The following is a 15,978-nucleotide window of genomic DNA, read 5'->3' as shown; positions in this document are numbered from 1 at the left end:
TTCATGTGCGATGCTCAGGCTTTCGGAAGTAAACAGATTGATGAGACCAACGCTGTTGCTAAGATAGAATCACTGGTCCCTTTGTTTAGAAAATCAAATGCAAAGATGTATGTGATATTAGAATACTCTTGACCAAACCTTGTGTTGGAGCTAACAACATACTTGGCCGTGTGGAGGTTCCTGGCCAGGTAGATAACTGTCATGATGAAGGAGTTAGCCAGGACTGTCACGGCGTAGACCAGACCCAGGAACACATAGTAGTATTTGATGTGAGGGATGTTCTCAAAACCATTAATGTAGAAATATGACGGACGGACGAATGTGGCATTGGAAGAGACAAGGACTGACTGCTCGTGAGCCATGCTGCAGGAATCAGGATGGATGAACGGTTAAGATACACTCCTGGTCTGCTGTCTTAACTTGGTCTGTTTGCAGGAACGTGCAGAGAGAACAATGAAAGGTCTGTTTACAGGAACGTGCAGAGAGAACAATGAAAGGTCTGTTTGCAGGAACGTGCAGAGAGAACAATGAAAGGTCTGTTTACAGGAACGTGCAGAGAGAACAATGAAAGGTCTGTTTACAGGAACGTGCAGAGAGAACAATGAAAGGTCTGTTTACAGGAACGTGCAGAGAGAACAATGAAAGGTCTGTTTGCAGGAACGTGCAGAGAGAACAATGAAAGGTCTGTTTACAGGAACGTGCAGAGAGAACAATGAAAGGTCTGTTTACAGGAACGTGCAGAGAGAACAATGAAAGGTCTGTTTACAGGAACGTGCAGAGAGAACAATGAAAGGTCTGTTTACAGGAACGTGCAGAGAGAACAATGAAAGGTCTGTTTACAGGAACGTGCAGAGAGAACAATGAAAGGTCTGTTTACAGGAACGTGCAGAGAGAACAATGAAAGGTCTGTTTGCAGGAACGTGCAGAGAGAACAATGAAAGAATGTGCAAATGGTATTTTAAGGCATTTTTTCTTTTACATAATGTAGCATAAAACTTCTGTTAGAGTAAGCTTCAGCCAGCAACATCTTGAATCAACAAGCCAACAAAGTCCTCTTCATACTGTGATGCTGCTGACACAACTGACAACACCGAGGAAGACAGTAGCAATCATCATCGTCAACCAGTTACTTGTCATTATTCAAATAGTAAAATAAATTGAACCTAACTAATTATTCATTTTCAAGATAAAGAAGTGGGAGATGAGTAAAACACATTAAATTCATTTGATATATTTATATATTTATATATTTATTACTAGAAGAAATTCTCCCCAACATCAGACATCAAACTAAATACCAGAAAGTCAACATCTCCATCAACTACTAAAGCCACTGTTTATCATGTAAATGTAAAGTTGAACCCACCTCCTCAGGTGATAAGGTGGACCTGACAGCCCAGGTCTAGTGTGAGGACCTGGGCAGAGACAACAGGCTTATATACTGTATCACCTTTACCTGTTGGTCATTAGTACAACACATAGAGTTACATCACTGGTTCCCAATCCTGGTCCTGGGATCCCAAAGGGATTCACGTTTTAGTTACTGTACCAACACACCTGATTCAGCTAATCAACTCATCATCAAGCCTTTGATTAGATGAATCAGGACAACAACCTAAATGTTGTTGACCATTTGGGAAACACTGAAACACTGAATGACACAAATTATAATGTATAACTATAGAATCTAATACTAGGATCTCCATGGTGATCATGGAGGTGCGGGTTAACATTCAGCTGTCCATGTCCAGATTTAGGATCTTCATTTGATCACCCTGGAGAACTTTCCTGCAACTCAGGAAATGTAAAACTTGTAGTGTTTTTGAGGTTAAAAAAAGGCTTCTGAAGTTTGATATTTTGACATTCATATTTCGTACTTCCCTGAAGAAAAATGTATCAACTGCATCCCCCAAAAAATCCATTAGTTATATTATAATCCACAAAATGATTTTCCTGCTGTAGGGGACTAGCTCAAATTATAATCCTACATCTGTAGTAGCATTCCCCAGGCGCTCTCTTTTGATAACTTCTGTAACCGTAATAGCCTTGGTTTCATGCATGTTAACATTAGAAGCCTCCTCCCTAAGTTTGTTCTATTCAATGCTTTAGCACACTCTGCTAACCCGGATGTTCTAGCTGTGTCTGAATCCTGGTTTAGGAAGACCACCAAAAATTCTGAAATTTTAATTCCAAACTACAACATTTTCAGACACGATAGAACTGCCAAAGGGGGCGGTGTTGCAATCTACTGCAAAGATAGCCTGCAGAGTTCTGTCCTACTATCCAGGTCTGTATCCAAACAATTTGAACTTCTACTTTTAAAAATCCACCTCTCTAAAAACAAGTCTCTCACCGTTACCGCCTGCTATAGACCACCCTCTGCCCCCAGCTGTGCTCTGGACACCATATGTGAACTGATTGCCCCCATCTATCTTCAGAGCTCGTGCTGCTAAGTGACCTAAACTGGAACATGCTGCACACCCCAGCCATCTTACAATCTAAGCTTGATGCCCTCAATCTCACACAAATTATCAATGAACCTACCAGGTACCCCCCCAAAGCCTTAAACACGGGCACCCTCATAGATATCATCCTAACCAACTTGCCCTCTAAATACACCTCTGCTGTTTTCAACCAAGATCTCAGCGATCACTGCCTCATTGCCTGCATCCGTAATGGGTCTGCGGTCAAACGACTACCCCTCACCACTGTCAAACGCTCCCTGAAACACTTCAGCAAGCAGGCCTTTCTAATCGACCTGGCCGGGGTATCCTGGAAGGATATTGATCTCATCCCGTCAGTAGAGGATGCCTGGTTATTTTTTTTAAATGCCTTCCTAACCATCTTAAAATAAGCATGCCCCATTCTTTAAGAGTAACTGAAATGTAGAACCAGGAACAGATATAGCCCTTGGTTCTCCCCAGGCCTGACTGCCCTTAACCAACACAAAAACATCCTATGGCGTTCTGCATTAGCATCGAACAGCCCCCGTGATATGCAGCTGTTCAGGGAAGCTAGAAACCGTTATACACAGGCAGTTAGAAAAGCCAAGGCTAGCTTTTTCAAGCAGAAATTTGCTTCCTGCAACACTAACTCCAAAAAGTTCTGGGACACTGTAAAGTCCATGGAGAATAAGAACACCTCCTTCCAGCTGCCCACTGCACTGTTCAACCTCTGTTTACGTATGGGTGGTCTGAGATTACCCCAAAGATGCTGGAAACTGAGCTACAGAAGGTGCACTTTTCAACCCCTCTTCAAAGGGGGACACTCTTCAAGGGGGGACACCCAAACTGCTACAGACCTATATCTATCCTACCCTGCCTTTCTAAGGTCTTCGAAAGCCAAGTCAACAAACAGATTACCGACCATTTCGAATCTCACCATACCCTCTCTGCTATGCAATCTGGTTTCAGAGCTGGTCATGGGTGCACCTCAGCCACGCTCAAGGTCCTAAACAATATCTTAACCGCCATTGATAAGAAACATTACTGTGCAGCCGTATTCATTGATCTGGCCAAGGCTTTCGACTCTGTCAATCACCACATCCTCATCGGCAGAATCGACAACCTATCACAGGGTTCAGTTCTTGGACCGAGGGTCTGCTGTCCGGACCTCTGGCAGTCTCTATGGGGGCGCCACAGGGTTCAATTCTTGGACCGACTCTCTTCTCTGTTTACATCAATGATGTCACTCTTGCTGCTGGTGAGTCTCTGATCCACCTCTACGCAGACGACACCATTCTGTATACTTCCGGCCCTTCTTTGGACACTGTGTTAACAACCCTCCAGACGAGCTTCAATGCCATACAACTCTCCTTCCGTGGCCTCCAATTGCTCTTAAATACAAGTAAAACTAAATGCATGCTCTTCAACCGATCGCTGCCTGCGCCTGCCCACCTGTCCAACATCACTACTCTGGACGGCTCTGAATACGTGGACAACTACAAATACCTAGGTGTCTGGTTAGACTGTAAACTCTCCTTCCAGACCCACATCAAACATCTCCAATCCAAAGTTAAATCTAGAATTGGCTTCCTATTTCGCAACAAAGCATCCTTCACTCATGCTGCCAAACATTCCCTTGTAAAACTGACCATCCCACCAATCCTCGACTTCGGCGATGTCATTTACAAAATAGCCTCCAACACTCTACAGGTAATGAGTGGAGAACAGGAGGGCTTCTTAAAGAAAAACTAACAGGTCTGTGAGAGCCAGAATTCTTACTGGTTGGTAGGTGATCAAATACTTATGTCATGCAATAAAATGCAAATTAATTACTCAAAAATCATACAATGTGATTTTCTGGATTTTAGTTTTAGATTCTGTCTCTCACAGTTGAAGTGTACCTATGATAAAATGACAGACCTCCACATGCATTGTAAGTAGGAAAACCTGAAAAATCAGCAATGTATCAAATACATGTTCTCCTCATTGTATTTTATTTAACTAGGCAAGTCAGTTAAGAACAAATTCTTATTTACAATGACGGCCTACCGGGGAACAGTGGGTTAAACCACCTTGTTTAGAGGCAGAACGACAGATGTTTACCTTGTCAGCTCAGGGATTTGATCCGGCAACCTTTCAGATACTGGCCCAATGCTCTAACCACTAGGCTACCTGCCAACCCCAATTGCTAATAGAGTCGTTTATTAGTAGCATATGGCTGTACAGAATATGTTTAATGTTATTGTAGTATGATAAACACCCAAACAACAACCCTGGGCCTCCATGCTGAGCCTGGTATCTCTATAGGGAGTTGTTACAGTGTTCATGTTTCTGCTCTTTGGGGTTGCTGGAAAAGTCGTTTTTTTGACAAATGCTGATTATAAATAAATCTATCAGGGTTTTATGAAGGCTTTTTAACTATGACATTTAAAAGCTTAAAAAGGGAAAGTGACCCACCCCCCCCCCCCAAAAAAATATATATAATTCCAGTGCCAAAATTGACTAAAAACACTTTTAAGTAGGATAATTTTTTATTGAAATTGCCAGTATATTCCAAAACAGAGATTTTAAAGATTTGTTTAACTGAGGTTGTGGTGATTTACATGACGGTTGGGTTTAGATTACAATCATGCCCACGGGATTATAATGCCTCGGGAGAATTGTCATGCTCGGAGAAACAGCTGCGCTGATTGAGCTCTATCCAATCATAGCAGGGAACCCTCAGACAGACAGACATATACATTAAATACATTAAACTGTGATATCACACTGATATATGTTATTTATTGAATGGCTATAAAGGCTTATAGACATAATATACTGAGCCTTCAGAATGTATTCACACCTCTTGAATTACCACACATGTTGTTGTGTTACAGCCTGAATTTAAAATGGATTCCATTCAGAGGTTTGGGTCACTGGCCTCCGCACAATACCCCATAATGTCAATGTTTCTAGAAATGTTTGCAAATGAATTCAAAATCAAAAGCTGAAATGTCTTGAGTTAAATAAGTATTCAACTCCTTTATAATGGCAAGTCCAAATAATAATGTTTAAAATTATTTTTGAATGCCTACTTAACCTTTGTATCTTACACATACAATTATCTGAAAGGTTCCTCAGTTGAGCAGTGATTTTCAATCACAGATTCAATCACGAAGACCACGGAGGTCTTCCAATGCCTCGCAAAGAAGACCACCTATTTGTTGATCGGTAGGGAAAATGTTAAATCTTAAGGTACAGGGTACAGCATTTTCACTTTTGGATAAATAGCGTGCCCAATTTGAACTTTCAACGTGGAGATACAGTAATACCAAATCTCTCTACCGACACGGTAAGGTTCGTCAGTCGAGCAGTGCATTTCAAACACAGATTTAACCACTAAGACCAGGGAGGTTTTCAAAGATACAGCTGTTCTTCCTAACTCAGTTGTCGGGGAGGAAGGAAACTGCTCAGGGATTTCACCATGAGGCCAACGGTGACTTTAAAACAGTTAAGAGTTTAATAGCTGTGATAGGAGACAACTGAGGATGGATAAAAACCTGTGTAGTTACACCACAATACAACCTAAATGACAGAGAGAAAAGAAGGAAGTACAGAATTCAAATATACCCAAACATGCATCCTGTTTTCAATAAGGCACTAAAGTAAAACTGCTAAAAAAGTGGCAAAGAAATTAACTTTATGTCCTTTATGTCCTGAATACAAAGCATTATGGTTGAGGCAAATCCAACACACCACTCTTCCTATTTCCAACATGGTGGTGGCTGCAACATGTTATGGGTATGCTTGTCATCGCCAAGGACTAGAGAGTTTTTAGGATAAAGAAGAAACGGAATAGAACTAAGCACAAGCAAAATACTAGAGGGAATCCTGCTTCAGTCTGACTTCCAACAGACACTGGGAGACAAATTCACCTTTCAGCTGGACAATATCCATAAAACACAATATCAAATATACACTGGTGTTGCTTATCAAGATGACATTGAATGTTCCTGAGTGGCTTAGTTACAGTTTAAACTTAAATTGGCTTGAAAATCTATGCCAAGACTTGAAAATGGCTGTTAGGTGTGAATACTTTCAGAACGCACTGTAAATATATTATTTTTAAGAGAAAAAATTCAAGAACTTCACGTTGGTTTGACCTGCGTCACAGCTCTTTGGGCCCCTCTTCTGAGCATCTTCTTGGCTGATACCTTAAACTCCTCCGTCTTCAGAACGTATACGATGGGATTGAGCATTGGTGGCAGTATGGAGGTCAGGGAGAGGTTGATGATCCGGGCGTTGGTTGGTATGAGGGATTGGAGGAGGTATGTTAAAATAACAGGCAGGTAGAATATGGCCACCAGTATTAGGTGTGAGGTACATGTCTTAATGGCTCTGAGTCTGAGAGAGAGAGAGAGAGAGAGAGAGAGAGAGAGAGAGAGAGAGAGAGAGAGAGAGAGAGAGAGAGAGAGAGAGAGAGAGAGAGAGAGAGAGAGAGAGAGAGAGAGAGAGAGAGAGAGAGAGAGAGAGAGAGAGAGAGAGAGAGAGAGAGAGAGACAGAGACAGAGAGAGAGAGAGACAGACAGACAGACAGAGAGAGAGAGACAGAGAGAGATCAGAGACATAGAGACAGAGAGAGAGACCTGTCCTGGGGCAGAGAGAAAGAGAGAGAGAGAGAGAGAGAGAGAGAGAGAGAGAGAGAGAGAGAGGGAGAGAGAATTTAGAATTTAGAATTTATCCAGTTGAATTGCATTCTCAATATTTCCCAGCATTTATCATTCCTGTAACAAGTCCATAACTAAAAACATATTTCTGAGGCCTCACACCAATCAGCATATGGGCCGTTCTGGCTCGGACAAGTCTACTTACTGACTTGACTTACTTATTCCAATCAGTATTACTTCTCACCTGTCCTGGGGCAGTGTGATGGTGAACAGGGCGTGCGTTATACAGATGTATGATGATATGATGAAGACCATGGGGAGATAGAGAACTATACAGGGGTTGAGATACGCCATCATCTGATTGGGGACCACATTAGAACAGGGGACCGCCAGACGGAACAGAGGACCGTGGTCACAGAAGTAGCTGTTGATCACCAGAGACCTACAATACAATACAATACATTATATACCATGTTATTACCCAGATTTCTTCTGCTAATCCAGGGTTTTTAGAAACCTTTTAAGAGTGACGCTATACCTCCTTATCTGTTGGAGTTAGTTAGTTAGTTAGTTAGTTAGTTAGTTAGTTAGTTAGTCAGTAAGTTAGAATTAGTTATTGTTGAATTAGCATTCAAGAGGAACTGAGTTCATGACAACATTGAGCCGTCAACTTATACAAGAACCTGACAGGTGACAACGACAACGTAACATTCTGTTTGTTTATCTCCTTTGTGTTATTGGTTTACTGTAAAGTAAAATTTGAAATGCCCTCAATGAATGAATTAAACCAATAGTTTGACGTGATTTAATTAACAGATAAATCTATACTTCACAGAAGCTATGCTTTTGCGGTGGAGTCGGTGCACTACAACACGATACATACTAACCTACAGAAAGAGAGCCGGGTGATGAGACACACAGAGATCAACACCATCAACACAGCAAGCGCCCAGGCGGCCCCCGTCAGCTGGAGCATGGACCTGTGAGTGATCATCATGTGGTACCTGGAAAGAACATTACAATGGAACTTTGAGAGTTGATGACACAGCACCTCTGGTCATTTAATAGCATCTCTGTAGGGGAAAAGATGATATCCTTCTACATGATTTTTAAAGCAGTGAATATTTTTTATATGTAATACATTTAATAAATACATTTGAATAAATTGTCAAATCAAATTATTCAATTCTAAAAAAAAAAAAAATTATCCCAGAAGGGTCAAATGAAATAGTGTTTCTGAATGTTATTTTAATTGAGTTAATAATATGATATATTATCTGAGACCTGAGCGGGTAGCAGATGGCCACCAGTCTGTCATAGGAGAGGATGGTGAGGTTGAAGGACTGCATGGTGATGAAGATGAAGACGAAGAAGAGGCTCGTGAGACACTGGTCGTAGGAGATGAGCTGTCTGCTGAACAGAAACATGTCCAACAGCTTGGGAACCAGGGCCGTGCTTTCACACACGTCTGTGAAGGCCAGGTTGAACACAGCGATGTACTTGGGGCTGCAAGGTCAGAACATAGATATCTTTTAATATTAATGTAAATATCACGTAACAGAGATCGGGGAGCAGGGCAGGCTCTCAGACACATGTCTGTGAGGTCCAGGGGAACGGGGAGCAGGGCAGGCTCCCAGGCACATGTCTGTGAGGTCCAGGGGAACGGGGAGCAGGGCAGGCTCCCAGACACATGTCTGTGAGGTCCAGGGGAACGGGGAGCAGGGCAGGCTCCCAGGCACATGTCTGTGAGGTCCAGGGGAACGGGGAGCAAGGCAGGCTCCACACACATGTCTGTGAGGTCCAGGGAACGGGAGCAGGGCAGGCTCCCACACACATATCTGTGAGGTCCAGGGGAACGTCTGTGAGGTCCAGGGGAACGGGCAGGGAGGCTCCCACACACATGTCTGGAGGTCCAGGGGAACGGGGGCAGGGCAGGCCACACACATGTCTGTGAGGTCCAGGGGAACGGGGAGCAGGGCAGGCTCCACACACATGTCTGTGAGGTCCAGGGGAACGGGGAGCAGGGCAGGCTCCCACACACATGTCTGTGAGGTCCAGGGGAACGGGGAGCAGGGCAGGCTCCCACACACATGTCTGTGAGGTCCAGGGGAACGGGGAGCAGGGCAGGCTCCCACACACATGTCTGTGAGGTCCAGGGGAACGGGGAGCAGGGCAGGCTCCCACACACATGTCTGTGAGGTCCAGGGGAACGGGGAGCAGGGCAGGCTCCCACACACATGTCTGTGAGGTCCAGGGGAACGGGGAGCAGGGCAGGCTCCCACACACATGTCTGTGAGGTCCAGGGGAACTGGGACTTCAATAAGATAGACTGTCCAATAAAGGCTGTTTGTTATACACTGTATTGTGTTAATGAGATTAAAGAGGTCTGATTACCTGTGGAGACTGCGGTCCACGTAGATGCCAGTCATGACGAAGGTATTGCCCACCTAGACCCAACACACACACACACACACACACACACACACACACACACACACACACACACACACACACACACACACACACACACACACACACACACACACACACACACACACACACACACACACACACACACACACAGACACACACACACACACAGACACAGACACAGACACACACACACACAGACACACACACAGCGGAAATGACCCAAAATGGAAATGTATATTATATTACATTTCCTTAAGTTTGCTTTCCTGAGGAAAGTGAACAACTAGCTAGTTAGTAACACCCTGGACCAGAGCTAGGTAGTAACACCCTGGACCAGAGCTAGTTAGTAACACCCTGGACCAGAGCTGGTTAGTAACACCCTGGACCAGAGCTGATTAGTAATACCCTGGACCAGAGCTAGTTAGTAACACCCTGGACCAGAGCTAGGTAGTAACACCCTGGACCAGAGCTAGTTAGTAACACCCTGGACCAGAGCTGGTTAGTAACACCCTGGACCAGAGCTGATTAGTAATACCCTGGACCAGAGCTAGTTAGTAACACCGTGGACCAGAGCTAGTTAGTAACACCATGGACCAGAGCTAGTTAGTAACACCCTGGACCAGAGCTAGTTAGTAACACCATGGACCAGAGCTAGTTAGTAACACCATGGACCAGAGCTAGTTAGTAACACCGTGGACCAGAGCTAGTAAGTAACACCATGGACCAGAGCTAGTTAGTAACACCCTGGACCAGAGCTAGTTAGTAACACCATGGACCAGAGCTAGTTAGTAACACCATGGACCAGAGCTAGTTAGTAACACCATGGACCAGAGCTAGTTAGTAACACCATGGACCAGAGCTAGTTAGTAACACCCTGGACCAGAGCTAGTTAGTAACACCATGGACCAGAGCTAGTTAGTAACACCATGGACCAGAGCTAGTTAGTAACACCGTGGACCAGAGCTAGTTAGTAACACCATGGACCAGAGCTAGTTAGTAACACCCTGGACCAGAGCTACAGCCTTACCAGAGAGATGATGTAAACAAAACAGAGGAAGATGTAGTAGTATTTCATGTGGGGGATGGCTCTGAAACCACTGATGAAGAAGTAAGGGGGTAACACCATGATGGTGTTGACCAGTCTGTCTGGTTAGGGTCAGAGGTCAGGGAACACCTGACTGGAGGTGTTAACGTAACACCCCTCTGGCTGGTGATAATCTGTGGAAATACATTATCCATGGTACATTATTACAAATAAAGATATATTCAAAACTGTACATTAATTCACCTGTTGACAAAAACATAATTGAAGCATCGTTAGTGGAAAGGAAATTATCCAAGTTCATCAAAATTGTAAATTGCAAATAATTTATAATAATAAATAAATAAATATTATATTTAAATTGTATTTATTTATGTATTCCATGTTACTGCATTTGATACCAGTTGATAAAAAATAGCTAATTAAACCACTCACTTCAGACATCAAACTAAATACCAGAAAGTCAAAACAGAGGAAGATGTAGTAGTATTTCATGTGGGGATCTCCATAAGGGGGTCGGATGACTACTAAAGCCACTGTTTATCATGTAAATGTAAAGTTGAACCCACCTCCTCAGGTGATAAGGTGGACCTGACAGTCCAGGTCTAGTGTGAGGACCTGGGCAGAGACAACAGGCTTATATACTGTATCACCTTTACCTGTTGGTCATTAGTACAACACATAGAGTTACATCACTGGTTCCCAATTGGTCCTGGGATCCCAAAGGGATTTATAATTAAATTAATAAAACCAACACACCTGATTCAGCTAATCAACTCATCATCAAGCCTTTGATAAGATGAATCAGGATAACATAGGACATAGATAATATAGGACACATATAATATAGGACACAGATAATGTAGGACACATATAATATAGGACAGATATAATATAGGACAGAGATAATGTAGGACACAGTTAATATCGGACACATATAATATAGGACACAGATAATATAGGACAGAGATAACATAGGACACAGTTAATATTGGACACATATAATATAGGACAGAGATAATGTAGGACACAGTTAATATCGGACACATATAATATAGGACACAGATAATATAGAGTAAAATACCAACACACCTGATTCAGCTAATCAACTCATCATCAAGCCTTTGATAAGATGAATCAGGATAACATAGGACATAGATAATATAGGACACATATAATATAGGACACAGATAATATAGGACACATATAATATAGGACAGATATAATATAGGACAGAGATAACATAGGACACAGTTAATATTGGACACATATAATATAGGACAGAGATAATATAGGACAGAGATAACATAGGACACAGTTAATATTGGACAGATATAATATAGGACAGAGATAACATAGGACACATATAATATAGGACAGATATAATATAGGACAGAGATAACATAGGACACAGAGAACATAGGACACAGTTAATATTGGACACATATAATATAGGACACAGATAATATAGAACAGAGATAACATAGGACACAGTTAATATTGGACACATATAATATAGGACACAGATAATATAGGACACAGATAATATCGGACACATATAATATAGGACACAGATAATATAGGACAGAGATAACATAGGACACAGTTAATATTGGACACAAATAATATAGGACAGAGATAACATAGGACACAGTTAATATTGGACAGATATAATATAGGACAGAGATAACATAGGACACATATAATATAGGACAGATATAATATAGGACAGAGATAACATAGGACACAGAGAACATAGGACACAGTTAATATTGGACACATATAATATAGGACACAGATAATATAGGACAGAGATAACATAGGACACAGTTAATATTGGACACATATAATATAGGACACAGATAATATAGGACAGAGATAATATAGGACACAGATAATATAGGACAGATATAATATAGGACACAGATAATATTGGACACAAATAATATAGGACACAGATAATATAGGACAGAGATAACATAGGACACAGATAATATAGGCCACAGATAACATAGGACACAGATAATATAGGACACAGTTAATATAGGACAGAGATAACATAGGACAGAGATAACATAGGACACAGTTAATATTGGACACAGATAATATAGGACAGAGATAATATAGGACAGAGATAACATAGGACACAGTTAATATTGGACAGATATAATATAGGACAGAGATAACATAGGACACATATAATATAGGACATATATAATATAGGACAGAGATAACATAGGACACAGATAACATAGGACACATATAACATAGGACACAGAGAACATAGGACACAGAGAACATAGGACACAGTTAATATTGGACAGATATAATATAGGACACAGATAACATAGGACAAAGATAACATAGGACACAGTTAATATAGTACACAGATAATATAGAACACAGATGATATAGGACAGAGATAATATAGAACAAAGAGAACATAGGACACAGAGAACAAACAAAGCTATATAAAGGCGTCGTCAGATCAGGAGGACTTGAGTGCTGATTTTAAAAAAAGGTCCTTTTCTGAACCGTACAGTCTTGAGCCGGGCCTTATAGACATTCTCTTTGGCAACAAGTATTTACACCTCCCACTTTGAGATGGATATGTCAATGTGTAGTTGATTAATGCTAATCTACTGTATGAGCAGAAATACTGTTTAACTTTAATTAGACAAGAAATCCCTAGTTTGAAAGCCACTGTTTTTCTGTTCTCTACTCCAGAGAACATTACAACTCCAGCTGCTCTCTCTTCATCTGACGACAGCTGTCACTGTCACTTGTCCACTCAAGCTTCACATTATCGTCATCTGTTGCCAACCAGGTCACCTTACATAGTTCCCCAATGAGCTTGACACCTTAATAAACTAATTTCCTGACACCTTGACACCTTAATAAACTAATTTCCTAATTTCTCAACCCAGTGGACTCCCTCCAGGTCTCTGTTCTCCTACTAATCTCACTGTAACCCCCTCCAGGTCTCTGTTCTCCTACTAATCTCACTGTAACCCCCTCCAGGTCTCTGTTCTCCTACTAATCTCACTGTAACCCCCTCCAGGTCTCTGTTCTCCTACTAATCTCACTGTAACCCCCTCCAGGTCTCTGTTCTCCTACTAATCTCACTGTAACTCCCTCCAGGTCTCTGTTCTCCTACTAATCTCACTGTAACCCCCTCCAGGTCTCTGTTCTCCTACTAATCTCACTGTAACCCCCCCTCCAGGTCTCTGTTCTCCTACTAATCTCACTGTAACCCCCTCCAGGTCTCTGTTCTCCTACTAATCTCACTGTAACCCCTCCAGGTCTCTGTTCTCCTACTAATCTCACTGTAACCCCCTCCAGGTCTCTGTTCTCCTACTAATCTCACTGTAACCCCTCCAGGTCTCTGTTCTCCTACTAATCTCACTGTAACCCCCTCCAGGTCTCTGTTCTCCTACTAATCTCACTGTAACCTCCAGGTCTCTGTTCTCCTACTAATCTCACTGTAACCCCTCCAGGTCTCTGTTCTCCTACTAATCTCACTGTAACCCCTCCAGGTCTCTGTTCTCCTACTAATCTCACTGTAACCCCTCCAGGTCTCTGTTCTCCTACTAATCTCACTGTAACCCCCCTCCAGGTCTCTGTTCTCCTACTAATCTCACTGTAACCCCTCCAGGTCTCTGTTCTCCTACTAATCTCACTGTAACTCCCTCCAGGTCTCTGTTCTCCTACTAATCTCACTGTAACCCCTCCAGGTCTCTGTTCTCCTACTAATCTCACTGTAACCCCTCCAGGTCTCTGTTCTCCTACTAATCTCACTGTAACCCCTCCAGGTCTCTGTTCTCCTACTAATCTCACTGTAACTCCCCCAGGTCTCTGTTCTCCTACTAATCTCACTGTAACCCCTCCAGGTCTCTGTTCTCCTACTAATCTCACTGTAACCCTCCTCCAGGTCTCTGTTCTCCTACTAATCTCACTGTAACCCCCTCCAGGTCTCTGTTCTCCTACTAATCTCACTGTAAACCCTCTCCAGGTCTCTGTTCTCCTACTAATCTCACTGTAAACCCCCTCCAGGTCTCTGTTCTCCTACTAATCTCACTGTAACCTCCTCCAGGTCTCTGTTCTCCTACTAATCTCACTGTAACCCTCCTCCAGGTCTCTGTTCTCCTACTAATCTCACTGTAACCCTCCTCCAGGTCTCTGTTCTCCTACTAATCTCACTGTAACCCCCTCCAGGTCTCTGTTCTCCTACTAATCTCACTGTAAACCCTCTCCAGGTCTCTGTTCTCCTACTAATCTCACTGTAACCCCTCCAGGTCTCTGTTCTCCTACTAATCTCACTGTAACCCCCTCCAGGTATCTGTTCTCCTACTAATCTCACTGTAACCCCTCCAGGTCTCTGTTCTCCTACTAATCTCACTGTAACTCCCCTCCAGGTCTCTGTTCTCCTACTAATCTCACTGTAACCCCCTCCAGGCCTCTGTTCTCCTACTAATCTCACTGTAACCCCTCCAGGCCTCTGTTCTCCTACTAATCTCACTGTAACCCCTCTCCAGGTCTCTGTTCTCTTATTAATCTCACTGTGACCCCCCTCCAGGTCTCTGTTCTCCTACTAATCTCACTGTAACCCCCCTCCAGGTCTCTGTTCTCTTATTAATCTCCCTGTAACCCCCCTCCAGGTCTCTGTTCTCCTACTAATCTCACTGTAAACCCCTCCCGGTCTCTGTTCTCCTACTAATCTCACTGTAACCTCCTCCAGGTCTCTGTTCTCCTACTAATCTCCCTGTACCCTCCTCCAGGTCTCTGTTCTCCTACTAATCTCACTGTAACCCCCCTCCAGGTCTCTGTTCTCCTACTAATCTCACTGTAACCCCCTCCTGGTCTCTGTTCTCCTACTAATCTCACTGTAACCCCTCCAGGTCTCTGTTCTCCTACTAATCTCACTGCAACCCCTCCAGGTCTCTGTTCTCCTACTAATCTCACTGTAACCCCCTCCAGGTCTCTGTTCTCCTACTAATCTCACTGTAACCCCTCCAGGCCTCTGTTCTCCTACTAATCTCACTGTAACCCCTCCAGGCCTCTGTTCTCCTACTAATCTCACTGTAACCCCCTCCAGGTCTCTGTTCTCCTACTAATCTCACTGTAACCCCCTCCAGGTCTCTGTTCTCCTACTAATCTCACTGTAAACCCTCTCCAGGTCTCTGTTCTCCTACTAATCTCACTGTAACCCTCCTCCAGGTCTCTGTTCTCCTACTAATCTCACTGTAACCCTCCTCCAGGTCTCTGTTCTCCTACTAATCTCACTGTAACCCCCTCCAGGTCTCTGTTCTCCTACTAATCTCACTGTAAACCCTCTCCAGGTCTCTGTTCTCCTACTAATCTCACTGTAACCCACCTCCAGGTCTCTGTTCTCCTACTAATCTCACTGTAA

The 15,978-nt window shown here is 42.9% G+C and overlaps 1 protein-coding gene across 5 annotated transcripts in view; it reads right to left on the bottom strand.

Moving 5' to 3' along the window:
- The window catches only part of or42a4 (odorant receptor, family 42, subfamily A, member 4), a 34,576-nt gene that overhangs the window by 1,041 nt on the left and 17,557 nt on the right, over nt 1-15,978 (bottom strand). The window contains exons 1-2 of one of the 5 annotated variants that reach the window (XM_052529096.1): nt 11,138-11,166; nt 163-425 (exon numbers count right to left, since the gene is read on the bottom strand). In XM_052529096.1, the coding sequence (XP_052385056.1) occupies nt 163-362 (200 nt within the window). In that variant the 5' untranslated portion in view covers nt 363-425; nt 11,138-11,166. The other 4 variants (XM_035765872.2, XM_035765871.2, XM_052529094.1 and 1 more) reach the window with 4 other exon arrangements.

The sequence above is a fragment of the Oncorhynchus keta genome, chromosome 11 (assembly GCF_023373465.1).
Source record: "Oncorhynchus keta strain PuntledgeMale-10-30-2019 chromosome 11, Oket_V2, whole genome shotgun sequence".
Lineage (NCBI taxonomy): Eukaryota > Metazoa > Chordata > Actinopteri > Salmoniformes > Salmonidae > Oncorhynchus > Oncorhynchus keta.
Note: the sequence above shows the minus strand (reverse complement) of the source record. Positions and strands in the feature narration are given on the sequence as shown.